The sequence below is a fragment of the Moschus berezovskii genome, chromosome 12 (assembly GCF_049115385.1).
Source record: "Moschus berezovskii isolate FMDL1 chromosome 12, NW_MosBer_1.0, whole genome shotgun sequence".
Lineage (NCBI taxonomy): Eukaryota > Metazoa > Chordata > Mammalia > Artiodactyla > Moschidae > Moschus > Moschus berezovskii.
The window spans coordinates 29,697,466-29,712,628 of NC_142471.1; the positions used below are offsets into that span (position 1 = coordinate 29,697,466).

General features: G+C 40.4%; 1 protein-coding gene across 1 annotated transcript in view; it reads right to left on the reverse strand.

Moving 5' to 3' along the window:
- Nucleotides 1-14,168, reverse strand: part of PLA2G12B (phospholipase A2 group XIIB) — an 18,176-nt gene extending 4,008 nt beyond the window's left edge. Inside the window, exons 1-3 of the mRNA XM_055425492.1 lie at nucleotides 13,958-14,168; nucleotides 4,145-4,233; nucleotides 1,351-1,516 (exon numbers count right to left, since the gene is read on the reverse strand). Of these exons, the coding sequence (XP_055281467.1) occupies nucleotides 1,351-1,516; nucleotides 4,145-4,233; nucleotides 13,958-14,168 (466 nt within the window). The remainder of the gene's footprint in view (nucleotides 1-1,350; nucleotides 1,517-4,144; nucleotides 4,234-13,957) is intronic.
- Nucleotides 14,169-15,163: the final 995 nt, after the last annotated feature.

Consider the following 15,163-nt stretch of genomic DNA (forward strand, 5'->3'; position numbering starts at 1 on the left):
AGCCTTAATACATTGCTGGTGGGAATGTGAAATGGGGTAGCTATTTTGGAAATCAATTTGTCACAAACTTACCAAATAACCTAGAAATTCCCCTCCTAAATATATATCCAAGACAAATGAAAACATGTCACCACAAGTACTTGTAAATAAATGTTCATACCAGAATTATTCATGATAGTCCAAAGTTGAGACAACCCAAATGTCCATCAATTGATTAAAGAAAACTTGTTTTATCCATATAATGGAATATTATTCAGCTTTAAAAGGAATGAAATACTGATGCACACTACATTATGGATAAACCTTACCAAATGAAAGAATCCAGTCACAGAAGACCACATGTTTGTAATTCCATTTATATGAATTTTCCAGAATAGCAAATTTATAGAGACAGAAGACTAATGGTTGCCTAGAACCAGACAGGGGAACATTGTGGTGAGACTGCTAATGGCTCTAGGATTTCTTTGTGGAGTGATGAAATTGTTCTAAAATTTATTGTGGGGAGTAACTTGACCTGATCCTAGATTAGCAGCAGGCACTTTTCACCTTTTATAGGTGCGGTTAGAAGGATACTCCCATTTACAGAGCCTCATTAATTATTCACAATTTCAAGTCTATGCACATTCACTTTAGAACAACACTCTAGACATTGATCTATAACAGGATCCAAGATTCTTCCTGTGGCTGACTTTCCCAGTAGCATAAAGCCAGCTCTTCATAAGCCTGAATTTCAAACTTTACCATCTAAAAGTATGTAACACTAATACTTGGATATATTGTTCGGGCTTCAGAAACTAAAGAATTACAATTTCCTAAGCTAAATTAGGAAAAAGAAATTATAGAATCACTGCTAGAAGCTAGGCAGCTAAGCAGTCATTGTAAAATAATTATCCTCAAGGATATAGAGAACTTTACACAAAAAGAAGGTAGGTTTTTAAAAATTCTTTATCTTACTGAGAATAAGAAAAAAAAAGCTTCAACCCAACCCCATAGACCTATACAGAATAATTCCTGATATGGAAAATTATTTAACAGTGGAATGGATAATGAAAACCAGTTGGGCAACTCTTGCTCTGGTCTTAGAGGATAGATTTTTATCCTCTGGGAAGGCTTTGGTGTGGCCCTGTCCATCAGGAGTGGCGCCAGCAGCTCCCGGGCAGGACAGCAAGAACTTTAGTGAAGGATTGCCCAGAGTCTCCCTTCCCCCTTGCTTCATTGGTCACAGAGTTCTATAAAGAAAGATCAGTGAACTCTGATGGTCTCTTTGAGTAAAGGAGCTCTGATTACATTTCTGTGTGAAAACAGGTACCAAACTCTCTGCTCACAGGTCAATGCACTTAAGATACCTACCTTCCACATTGGAGACAAAGCCCAAACTCCGTTTAAGGTCAGAGCAGATAGAATGGAGACACCATCGGAATTTTGCATCACAGCGATACTTGTTGGCACCACAAGTGTCGTAACAGACGTCCAGCTGGTTGCAGCACTTGGTCATTGCTGGAATGCCCAAGTCCATCTGGAGAAAAGTGAAGGAAAAAAAGAGAAGGAAGAAAATGCCACGTTTAGACCAAGGACCTTAGGCAACCTTGCCTCCCTTGTTCTCAAATTCCTGTTACTGATTCAGATCAGTTCAGAAGCACCAGATGACTGGAAAGAATACATCAAGTTGACAGTCACAGGATGCTAAGTTTTGATCATGATCTAGTCATTAGTTTAAACTTTGAATGGCCCCTTTTTCTACTTTTAGATTTTAGTAGTTTTCAAATTCACAGGCCACTATGGAGCTAAAAATAGAAAATCAGAAAATTAGGCAAGAGGGCAGAGCTTCAGTACTTTCAAATTCAACTAAAACCTTTACTTTGTGAGATTTTTTTTTTTAAACAAAGATTCCAAGTCTCAGAAGTATGAAAAATTAAGCCTTAGTTCACAAAAAGGTCACCAGAATTTTGCAGGGATCCATTCCATGCAGCACTGTTTTAAGTGTGTGTATGTGTTTGTAACGTGTTGGGGAACAGGGTAGGGTATAGAACATAGTTCCTGACCACAAGGGGACTACGATCAAACAACCCCAACATATATATACACATACACATTTATAAAGTGTCCTATAAACAATTATAAATCTGTCATAAACTAAGTTCATAGACTTCCACACACAGAAATATCAAATGGCAATTTTTGTGGAGGATTGTTAGATGATGGTATAGTTAAGATATAACAAGTAAAGAAAAGAAGTAATAAGCAAATCATATATAAGCAAGTCAACCAGTTTGTTTAGTCATTCAAGGGTCTTATCAATGTGATATATATTTTTTATTATATGTACTTTTTAATTAGGGAGAAAGATAAGTTGATAGCCTTGACTTCCAAAGTAACAAGTTAGATTTGATTGGGCTTCCCAGGTGGCTTAATGGTAAAGAACCTGCCTGCCAATGCCAGAGACGTAAGAGATGTAGGTTCCATCCCTGGGTTGGGAAGATCCCCTGGAAGAGGTCATGGCAACCCACTCATGTATTCTTGCCTGGAGAATCCCATGAACAGAGAAGCCTGGTGGGCTACAGTCCATACTGTCACAAAGAATCAGACATGACTGAATCAACTTAGCTTGCATGCACTTGAAGAGGGAAGGGACATGGTACAATAAGTGATTAAAGAGAAGTAATCAGAGAAGAACAAGATGGTGAGGGAGTAGGTGGACGTGGAGTACATCTCTCTTGTGGATTACATCAGGAATACACCTTCAGACACAGAGATGCATGCAGAGCACCAGCTGAGAGCAGACAGGAGTACCTGACCAGTGGAAGAGAATATATAGAACCACGCAAAACGCCGTAGGACGAAGGAAGTAGGGGGAAAAACAGGAGTGTTAGTAGGGCTGGACCTGCCCTTGGCCAGTGGGGGAACTGAAAACGGGATCCTATCCCCACATTAGGGCAATTGTCTGAGTCATAGGAGAAACATTTAAGACTAAGAGTGAAACAGCTGATCTGTGGCAGCCTAAAGGGGATGAGAATCAGACAGTCCTTGCTGCAGCCATACATACCACGGACAGGGACGCTGGTCCCCTGGAAGGTGTAGCAGCTGGGACCTGCAGTTTAGGGATTGTGGAACAATACCAGGGAGAGGGCTGCAGTTGACCGCGGAGAGACAGATGGGGGTAGGGGGTGGGGGGCGGATGTGAGGAAGGAGACTGTGGTGGGAAATGCCTGTGGAGGAAAGTCAGGCAGCCATGGAAGCCAGGCGATACTGCTGAGTTACGTGAAGGAGGTAGGGCCATCACCATAGCCTCTGTCTCCCCACACACCAGCATTGGTAGCTGAACAATAGAATCCACACAATCAACCAGCAGACTCTGTGTCTATGGAATATATAAAAGGTCATTGAGAGCTTCCACAAAAGAAAACACACTAGTTCTGATAACTGTGAACACTGGAGGCAAGAACACACAAGAGTAGGACCAGCTTAGAATCCAAAACAAGATATGAAATACTTCTACCAATTTTTACATGAAGCTTCTTTTCTAAAGGGAAAAATGTAAAAGGGTTTCTGAGAGGTCTTTAAAAAATTAATTATTACTTGTTTTTAGAGGAAGCTGATTGTTTGAGAAATAGTCAGTGGCAAAAGGAAAAATGTTTTAGCCTGCAGCTGGTTGGCAAGGGACGATATGTGTGTGTGTGTATGTTTGCAGATTTCTATGATGCTAATACTCCATACATAATTGATTTAACAGTTCAGACATGAAGACGGCCACTTTGCAAAAGTCCTGAGGATACAGCAATCAGCCCTCACTGGTCAGTACCAGCTTGCTCCAGTACATCTCTAGCAAGTCTCACCAATTTGAAGAAGTCACACTTTTCCAATCTATTTCAAATTAAGTTATGCTTGGTTCACTAAGGCTCAGCTGATGTTTGCACTGGTGACTTCAAAGTTCACTACCCAATGGCTAATTTGAGGGACAGCTGCATCTGAGAAAAGGAAATCAGGTGCTTTCTTTGAAAATGATCTTCTTTTCTCTGTATCCAGTTTAAAATACTAATTATATTGCTCAACCATATTCCATAAGTGATGAGTTCCATCAGGGGCACCTCTTAGATTAGTCTTAGTCAAAACCAGTCAACTAAGAGAACAATGATGGTGTACATACTCTTTCTGGTACCTTGAGACCCAGGAAATAGGAGCTGCAGCCATTGGGCTCCTGAGGCTTGTAGCCAGGTCTGGGCATTGGTGCCTTTCCTAGCAGGGGAAAGAGAGGAAAGAAGCAGGAAGAAGTGTTTAGAAATGAAGCATTTGGAAACATTCATCAAATAAAAATTGTCTAAAAGTATATTCAACTTTTCCTTCAAAAGTCCCTGCTCATCACCGACTTAAATTAGGTGGTGATGATGACAGTGATGCTAGCATAAAAAAGTAATAATCTCCAGACCAGACTGACATTTTTCTCCCAATCTTGAAGAGTCTTATGAGCATTTATTTAGTAAAAATTCTAACATTTCTCACATGGGTGACCTTGAAGATAAGGTCCATGGCAAAACCAAACTAAAACTTAAGGTCTCTCATTCTTCTATCCACTGTAAGACCACATACTATACACAAAGACCACCACCCGATCACACACTTAAGGGATCAGGATTAAAATAATACCACAAACATTTTTAGAATAACTTGAAGGAAAATTTGCAAGATTCCATAAACGTAGGCAAAGCATCATTTACCAAAATACAAAGAAAACATGCCTATACAATATTGTAGTTGTTTGTGTCATAGAACGAAGGCGAAACTATCTGAAAAACTTTGGATTTCTTGGTTTCTCCTCCATGGCTTTTGGGTTATTTTATAATCTTGCAAATACATACAGAGAAGCCTTGTCAGTGTATGAAGGGTAGTCATTATAGATAAAGATAATCTTGAGCCTAGATGACCTCAGAACAGTCATCTGCAGTGAGTATTTTTATGCCATTATTCAGATAAGAAATATGGGACTAAGAGATTTAGTGACTTGCCTGAGTCATATAGAGAGTGGGAGGAATTGGGATATAAATCCAGCTTTCCTGTTTGTCTCTGAAACCCATGCTCTTTCCCCTCATCCCTCTGCCTCTTATAGGAGATGCAAGACATAGCAAAGACTGAGGAAATAAGCCAAGAATTAATCCTCCAAGTGAGACTCATGGCATTTCTTCTTTCTCTTCTGTAATTTTCTCCTATCAGGTATTTTATTCTTAATTATTTTGTATTATGAACTATTTCAAAACTAAAGTCAGAGAAACAAATACCTATGTACCCACTATACAGAGACAATGAATGTCAATGTTGCCAAACTTGCTATAAATATTTTTATGCTTAATTAAATGTTATAAGTACAGTTGAAGTCTCTTTACACCCCATCTTTCTGTTTTAAATTTTAGATGCTAAGTCTATGCTTTAAAGCTCTCCCTCCTTTTATTCTTAAAAATTGTCTTGATTACTCTTGGACATTTACTCTTGCATATGAGTTTGAGAGTCCGCTTATTACATTCTACAAGAGACATCATCAGGATTTTTATTGAAAATACATTGAATTTACAGATTAATTTGGAGACAACTGAATTTCTTAGAATATTCTAAATTTCCAGACATGAGCCTAATATAGCTTTCTACTTACTTAGATCTTTCTTTATGTCTTTCAATAGTGTTATAATTTACTCCATATGTTTATTATATCTCCTACAAACTATATTATTCAGATGTTTAAACAAGATAGAATATCTTAAGAATATCAGGATCTAAAGTTAAGGCTGAGAAGGCTGGAACGATGTCTGCCCTTTTCTGGAACCGAGGCTACTTCTAACCTTCTGCTCTACCAGCCCTGGAATGTAGCCCTGGGTCTCATGATCTAAGATGGTGCTTCAGCCAACACATCCATATTACAAATAGCAGAATGGAAGAAGGAGGCAAAAAGGTCAGAGCCCCTCTCTTTAATAAACCCATTCCAGAATGTTACAAACATCACTTCCTCTTCCCTTTGGCAAGATTTTAATCATATGGCAACACCTACTTGCAAAATTGGGCTAGGAAATGAAGGTTTTTTTTTCAATATAGGCAGCCATGAGCCCACCTTGAAGTTGGAAGGAGGGCTAATGAATGTAGAAAAAATGGGGACAATAAGCAGTCTCTGCCATAGTCTGTTTGGGTATTTGTTGCTGTGGTACAACATGTTTATAAGACAGTGGTTCAAGATAACCCTCAGTGATCCCTGTCCTGGTGTATTTATACCTGTGTGTACTGTCCTATGGTTGGTCTGTGTGACCAACAGAATATGGCAGAAATGGAGGTATGTTGCTTCCAAAATTACATTATAAAAGACTATAACTTCTCTCATGGAAAGGTCCACGTGGCAAAGAACTAAACCCTCCTGCTAACAGCCACATGAGCTTGGAAGATCTCCAGCTACAGTCATATCTTCAGAGACTGTAGTATCAACAGGCAGTGTGACTCGAACCCTTATTAGACACTCAGAGACAGAACCACCCAGAAGAGCATCTAGATCCCTCACCCTGTGTGATACAATGAATGTTTGTTAAATGTTTGTTATTTTTAGCTGCTAAGTTTGGGGGTCACTTGTTTCTCAGCAATACCTAACTATTGCAGTTGTCATTATGATTTGAATCTTTTTTCATTACATCTTTTTCTACAACAGCTTTATTGAGATAAAATTCACATATTATACATTCACTCATTTAATGTAATTCGGTGGGTTTTAGCTGTGAGACCATCACCATAATCTAATTTTAGAACATTTTTATTATCCCAGAAAGAAACCCAATACCCATTTTTAGAAAAATCTCCATCTGTCATGTTCATCCATGTTGTAGCATGTACCAGTACTTATTCCTTTTTATGTATGAATAATATCCCATTCTCTGGATCTACTATAATTTGTTTATTCATCCACCATTAATAGACATGGTATTTGTTTCATTTTTTTGGCTATTTGTGAATAGTGGTGCTATGATCAACTGTCTACAAGTGTTGGTTTGTCTACAAGTTTTGTTATCTGTTTTCAGTTCTTTTGTGTATATATACCGAAGGAGTGGAATTTCTGGGTCATATAGTAATTCTGTTTAACTTTTCGAGGAACTATCAGCCTGCTTTTTTCAGCAGCTGTACTATTTTGTATTTCCATCAGAAATATACAAAACTTCCAATTTCTTCATTCCTCACAATTTCACTACAGTGTATCTATAAGTGGTCTATTTATCTGGAACAATCTGAAGGCTAGAGGTCTTTCACCTCTGGAGAATTCACAGCCCTTGTCTGAATTTTTAAGTTTCTTCATTCTCTATAATTTCTCCTTCTGGGCCTCTTTATACTTAATGGTGAATCTTTTTGATCCTGTCCTTCCTGTATCTTAATCTCTCTTTTATATTTTCCCTATTTTTCTCTCCAAACTGAATTTTCATTAGCTTCATCAAATTTATTTTCTACTTTACTAATTATCTTTAGGTTGACTAGCTACTAGATTATCCGATATGTAACTCATCCACTGAAATGTTTTCTTCTGTTGACTGTAATTTTTATTTCTGTGAGTTCTATTTAAATCTTTCAAATCTACGTATTCATTTTCATTGTCTTATTTTCTAATTACGTTTTCTATCCTTTCTTTTATGTCTTCAATAATTTCAAATGTTATGATTTTTTTATCTCCAATCCTTGGGTTGCTCTTTCAGTTTTTAATGTCCACTGACTCTCCCTCATGGTGGATTATCTTTTCAGATGGTATGTACTTGTTTTCAGAAGGGCTTGTTTTAAAAGAATTCTGTGCCCTGAGTCACATACTGCAGAGTAGTCCCTAGCTGCTTTTGCTGTGGCTCTAGGAGACTGAAGATAATTGAGACACACAGGTATTTGTTAATTTCTCAGCTTGGGATACTCACACCAGGCCAACTGAAGAGATTCAGATTCCTCATCTGTACATATACTACATGCTTCAAGCAGTGAGTTTTTTAGTGGGTATTTATTCCTCCTCCAAGCCCCCCCCCCACAGGTGGGTAGAAAGCATCTTTGCTACTTCTAACCCCTTTTAAACAGACTAGACAGTTTCCCAGGCTCTAAACTTTCTGCAGGCTGTTCAATTCCAACTTCCCAAATCTTACAATTCTTCTCCTCTCTCTGTATGAGCATTAAAGCACATTCCTCAGCCCATGGAGTTTATATATAATGTTCCAGACTGACACCTCCAAGGACCACAGCAGCATAAGCTCCTGCTATCACTTTGGTTTTGTGTTTCCTCTTCATTTCAGGAACTTGAAGGTTTCCCTTTATTTCATTCTAGCTTGAGTGTATATGTATTTGTTTTAATATTTAATTTTTCCACTCAACCTTTCTTATTATTTGTATTGGAAGTGTCCTGTACTCGTTGATGGAGTCTGCCAGCCCACCAGTGATTCCTCCATTACTTTTCAAAGGCCTTGAGAAATATAACTTAGTATTGATACTCTACTAACTTGTGTATGTGTGTGTTGTACTGGGAGTAGGGGAATGGGTAAAGTGTATTAAATAATACTAGTAATCAAGTTATATATATGGAAATAATCACAAAATTAAATGTGTATTATCTCTTGGAAGTGAGACTATGGTGATTTTATTTCTTCTTTGGGTTGTTATTTTACAAATGTTCTACTTAGGTTTATAGAAATCAGAGGGAAAATTTCAGTAAACAAACAAATGTCTGAATTTGATGGTGAAATTTAACTCTTTTTCTGATCAAGGGTTTTTGCAGCAGGCTCAGTCCAGTTTCCTGTTACCCTCTGCCTTCTTTGGACTTAATAACTCACAGAAGATAAGACTCCCAGTTTGAAAGATAATGGGTCACCTATTATAGACACGTCCTATCTGGCCTACTATTGATGACAGTTACTTTTATTGTATTTAATGTTTCATGATAGTTGCAGAAAGTCTGTTGAGGAATGAGTTTGAAATAGAAATTCTAAGAAAAAACGTGATGGTTTGAGTCCAGACAGAAATTATGTACCAGATCCTCATGTTACAGTTGGAGCAGATTTGAGTTGAGTATTTTCAGTTTGATGTTTTGAGTTTAGGCCTCAGTTATGCATGATGTCACAAACTAGTTTTATTTTTGGGTTTTGGCTACCTATAGGAGTGGGAGCGGAGAAGGCAATGGCAAGCCACTCCAGTACTCTTGCCTAGAAAATCCCATGGATGGAGGAGCCTGGTAGGCTGCAGTCCGTGGGGTCACTAAGGGTCGGACACGACTGAGCGACTTCACTTTCACTTTTCACTTTCATGCATTGGAGAAGGAAATGGCAACCCACCCCAGTGTTCTTGTCTGGAGAATCCCAGGGAAGGGGGAGCCTGGTGGGCTTCCGTCTATGGGGTCACACGGAGTTGGACACGACTGAAGTGACCTAGCAGCAGCAGCAGGAGTGGGAGGCTGACCACCTGATCTGGATCAGCTTGGCAAACACTGGTCCAAGTCCAGCCCATTGCCTGTTCTTGTATAACTTGCCAGATACAAATAATTTTTATATTATTAAATGGTTGGGGAAAAAGTCAAAACAAGGATAATATTTTGTGACATAGTAAACTTGAAATTAAAATTTTAGTGCTCATAAAAATTCTTTTCAGAACACAGCAACACTCATTTATTATGTATATTAGCCACAGAAGCTTTCACAGAAAAACAAGCTAAAAACTGTTTTGATTTTGATGTGAGGCTGGTCCTTTAAGCAAGACAAAAAATGCAGAGGATATAAAGGAAGTACCGATAGATTTGCTCTTGTGGAAATTTAAAACATCTGACTAAAGTGAACCACCACAAAACACTTAAAAGACAAATAAGGGAGTTAGGCATGAAATGAGAGTTCTACCAGCAGACAGGTCCACTACCTTCTGGGCCCAACCGGTTTTTCTCTGTCACAGTAAAAATGTCTGGGGTTTATCACCCAGGTCAAGGGTTAAGCCACAGGGGAGGGTCAGTACTTTCTCCCCACGCAGCTGGTTCTGGCAGAGGCAGCTCTGTGCTCCACCAGAGGTTGACCTAGCGGTCAGAGTGCCGAATTTGAAGTGCACATTTTGCTTCCTACCAGAAACCCTCAAACACAGCATGAGGAGCGCAGCAAGGGGGCAAAACAGAACTGTGACAATTTAACTGAAGCAGTAAACTCTATTCCAGTCGCTAAAACAGATTCAGTTATTGTATGAGGTCAAGTGAGCGACCTGTCCCAGAGATTTGTCTGGGACAATCCCTGTTTCAGTGTTTAAAGTCCTTTGTCCCAGGAACCACCGCCCCCCATCCTGGCAAACCTCGACAGTTCATCACCTTTCCTGAGAACAACCTTTGCCCTCTAAGTCAGTAGCTCTTTCCTCTTTTTGGGCTATACATCCTCTAAGAATCTGATGAAGGCTGTGAATTCTTTGTCTGGAAAAATACACAAACTCACAGGTTCATAAAATTCTGCTCTAAAATTTCAAAACAGGTAAAAAGTTCTCTAGAAAATAAGAACACTGATGTTTAAGGATACCTGCTTTCCTAGAACTTAGCCCAAGAAGAAAATTATCCTTTTATCCAAGTGTGACACTGTGCATGATATCTTAAATCATGATATACAAGACACAGAAACTCTGCCCCAGAGACCTTCATAAAGGCACAGAACATCTAAATCATCATTTGATGATTTCTTCCAGAAGCTGAGAGGGTGTTTTCCAGCCACTGGGATTTCTATGTTTTTTAATTTTATATTGAAAAAGAATCGGAAGAATCTGATTGCATAGTGAACTCATTCTCCAGACTATCTTTCTGAAACATTTATAAAATTTGTTTGGTACCTACCACGCTCCATTTGGTAGCTTGGTTCAGATGTAAAGAATCTGCCTGCAGTGCAGGAGACCGGGGTACAATCCCTGGGTCAGGAAGATGCCCTGGTGAAGGGAATGGCTACCCACTCCAGTATTCTGGCCTGGAGAATCCCATGGACAGAGGAGCCTGGTGGGCTGTTACAGTCCATGGGGTCACAAAGAGTTGGATAAAACTGAATGACTTTAACTTTCTAACAGCACTAATTCTTTATATACAGTGTCTTTAATTCTTATAACAATCTTGCAAGATAGATATTATTAACATTAGATATAAATATGAGGAAACAAAGGTTGAGAAAGTTAGGTAACTTGTCCAAGGTCACTAGAAATGAGATGTCTTGCACCCCTCACCCCCAGATCAAACCCTTGATTTTTCCATCAAAGTCTGGTTCAAGGACCATTTGTGCTGTCCCTAGCACAGCCCTATTGAATCAGAATCCCTGAGGTGGGAGAGGGAATCGTGTTCACATTAGTACAGACTCCTTAAACCAGGTGTATGTACCATGCATGCTCTTGATTCGTGTTGAATCTCTATATTTATAGCCCGATCCTTTGGTAAATTCAGATTTTGTGTGTTAACATGAAAACAAACAGTAGGTAGAAGTGTGGCAAATAGCGTTGACAGGCTAGCAGGATACAAGCACAAATTGCCTGTCTGAACAACTATGGGCTGAAGTTCTTCCAGAACGATCCTTTAAATAGTGTTGTCTACTTTAACCGCAATTTGTAATCACCTGGGAAACATTAAAAATAATGATGGCTGGGTCCAACCTAAGGAGATTCCCTTTTAATTGATTTGGGCAGCAAGTGTTTTTTAAAGCCGCCCAGGTGATTCTAAGTGCTGAGTGAGGTAGGAACCACTGTTTTAAGTAGTGATAAGCACCTACCAAACGGCAATTTTTCTTGTAGACTAACTTGCTAAATTGTTCCTTCTGGAAAAAAAGAAAAATAATATGGTTTTTTAAAAGCAGTCCCCCCACCCCCAAGTGTGATCCCAGGACCCTAGCAGCAGGAGGATCACCTGGGAGCTCTTAGAAATGCAGATTTTCTGGCCCCGCCCCAGACCTACCCAATCAGTATAAGAGGGGTGGGGGTGAAACAGTCTTTTTAAACATGACCTTAAAGGGATTTGCAGCACAGGCAAGTTTGGGAGCCAGTGCTTTGAAGAAAGTGTTTTGCACAAGAAATATGTCACAAAGCAAACTGTAAAAAACAATTAGTTATTAGATGTTATCTGTTCAAAATCAACTTGAGAAGATAGTCTGTACTGCTTGGGTGCAGCCTTCAGGTTCTTGGCTCTCTGCATTCCAAAGGTAACAAGGCTTAATTAACCCCTCTTTCCTATATGGTTTTCAGGTTCCTCTTTGGACAGGTTTCTTTTTGCAGAGTGACTGGAGTTACTTGAGACCCTGTAATCTCTCTGTTGACTATTCCCATCCCCCACCAGTGATTGCTACATTGACTGACCCAGGTGGAAACTTGCAACCAAACTTTGCTGAAATCTTTTAATGCCATTTTACTAGAAAAGAGGGTTTGGATCTTGTTTCCCTAAAGAAAGAGAAAAGAAAAAAAAAATCCTGCTGTTATCTCTTTGCTAAACCACAGACTTAATAAGTCTTGGGTTGCCGCAAGGAAGGAAAGGAGCACCTGTGTTTATCAAATACCTGGAGTTAACCCTTTCCTGCCTCATCCATGCAAACTCGGTGAGCATGGTCCCTGTAACAAGGCATCTCTGCATTTGTCCTTGGATAAACACACCTTGGATAAAGTCCAGGTGGGCCCTAGCACAGGTTTACTCTATGGAATCTTCACAGAGATGATGCAGCTTCCTTTTTTCACTCTCTCCCTCTGAAGTTAAAGCTTCTATTCTGTAAAAATTTTGGTTCTGGAGTGTTAACCACAGTTTCTTAGTCACTTTCAGTTTGTAAGAAGAGATTCCCCCTGCTCAGGGGTAAAAAGGCGTGCAAGACATTGGCTGAGCCCAGCAAGTGTGTGGCTTTTTTGAGTCTCTCTCCAAGCTGAGTTTTATCTGTTGTGTCTGGAGAGAATATTTCTCAAGTGTTTTCCTACTAGGCTCAATCACCATTTTCATCTCTTAATCCCATGATGAAATATTTGATAAACTAAACAATGAAATGGATGCTGTTAGGAGACTGTGTATGCTTTCAAAAACATTTTCTTTGGAAGTTACCCCTTGCCCCCCAGCTGCAAGGTCCAGGGCCCTGCTTTCTGCTCCCATTACACTGAATTACAGTGTAGGGGAAAGCAAGAACAGACCTCAGGGTCTGCTGTTTTGCAGCTAGGCCTGCACCCAGCTTCTCTATGTACCCTCTTTACAACTCAGATGAGGTAGTGCTCCTACCCATTCAGTTCCACATCCAAGACCAGGCCTGAGGGACAGTGTGGTCACTCAGGGCCTGATCCCTGGTGGGCAGAGGTGGCTGGCAGATGCTCATCCTACTCAAGGAAGGCCTGCCATTGCCATTGCAGGAACAGTTCTCTTGGTGCGGGGTGGGGTCGGGGGCGGGATGGATTAGGCAAAGTGATCAGAGACTGACACAGTTGGGAGGAAGGTGTGAGCTATATTAGGGGGAGAGGAGAATCCATTTCCAAGCTAGGCACAGAGTGACTGAGGAAGCTCAGAACTTTCCCTGAATGATCAGCTTCAGTTTTCAGCCCTAGGAACACCTCACAAAGACATCCCCTATTCGTTTTCCTCCTTGCCCTTGCCACCTTTTCCTAAGTATCTACCTGCCTCAAAACAAACCCATTAAAATAGCCCCAGGGAACAAGTATTGCAAAACTCCTTGGAGTCGGATTGCCAGATAAAACACAGGAAGTGCAGTGAAATATATATTTCAAATAAACAATCAGTAATTTGTCATTATAAGCATGTTCCAAACATCTCAAATATTTTAACAAATATTGGTTGTTTATTTGAAATTCAGAGTTCAATGGGCATTCTACATTTTAATTTTCTGAATCTGGCAACTACCCTCTAAGAAGTGGATAACAGGGAAAAAGTGCATGACAGATTGTGGCCCTGCTCAGGCTGTTCACAGGTCCACCAGCGATAGTTTCACAGGAACAGAAACCGTGGACTCACCGTATCGGCACCTGTACTGACAGACTCCATTTTTCCCTCCCAGCAGTTCTAGAAAGGAATCGAAGTAGCTGTTGACAGATTCAAAGCTGCCCCGGATGTGCCGAAGGCCCCAGTCTGAATAGGATTCCTCTGCGTCGGGGCTGGTGTCACTCTGAGCCAGGCCACCAGCCAGGCTGAGCCAAAAAATCAAGAAGTTGATGACCCGCGTCATCCTGTAGCCAGGTGGGTGCTGAAGTCCCTCCGCAAACTCCCCCAGCCAGTGTCCCAGGAAGTCCAGGTACACAGCCCACCGGCTAGATGCCAGGCAGGACTGGAAAAGGGATTACCTGGAACGCTCAATCTGTGTGTTCCCCAGAGTTGGACTTTAAACACAGCTATGGAGGTTAGGATGAAATCAGGGCAATTAGAAAGGGCAAAGGTTAGGCAGTAGGAGGGCCTATCTGGGGGACGGCTAGTGAGAGAGCGAACACTTCACAGTGGATTCCCCAGCCCTGGAGCAGGGAAGTTAGTCAGCTTCTGGAGGCATAAGCTGTGGAGCAATTGGAATTCTACCCCGAACAAGCTGGTTAACAGATCAGTTACAAGTTTGGTCCCCCAGGACCAGCCTCTTGACACAAAGGACGTGGCCACACCCCTAAGCCAGTCACCTACAGATGGTGTTTAGCGAGATGCAGGAAGATGCATAAAAGACCCAGGAAACCCCCAACGATGGTGAGTCAACAGTGTCACCTGTACCAATGGTCTGGGTATTGTCAGAGTTTGCTCTAAGTGTCTGCGAATGGGGCGTTCAGATTTAGCACCCCACCTTCTGTGTTGGTGCCTGTTTTGCTCTCAGACTCTCCTCTAATCTGACAGAGCTCCTCATCATAGCCAACCTACTGCTGGGGCATTTTTGCCTCTGTATTTACAGCAGTATTTTTATTTACACTCAGTTGCATCTGGTGTATACAGATTGAGACAGAACTTGGGGAACTCGGCACTCTTAGTGTTATTCTTCCATTGAATTGCTTAAAAGAGAGTTCATCAGAAACAGTATTCAAAATTTTAGGCTTTAAAAATGTTAACTGAAGTCTAGTGTTTTGGTGTCATCTTCAGTTGCTTTTAATCATGTGAAGAAATAAATTTTATCCATGAAATCACTAGGCTAAAAAATAATAACTATGGATCAAATGAGTTATTTTGCTTCTCTGTCAAGTCTGGAAATCT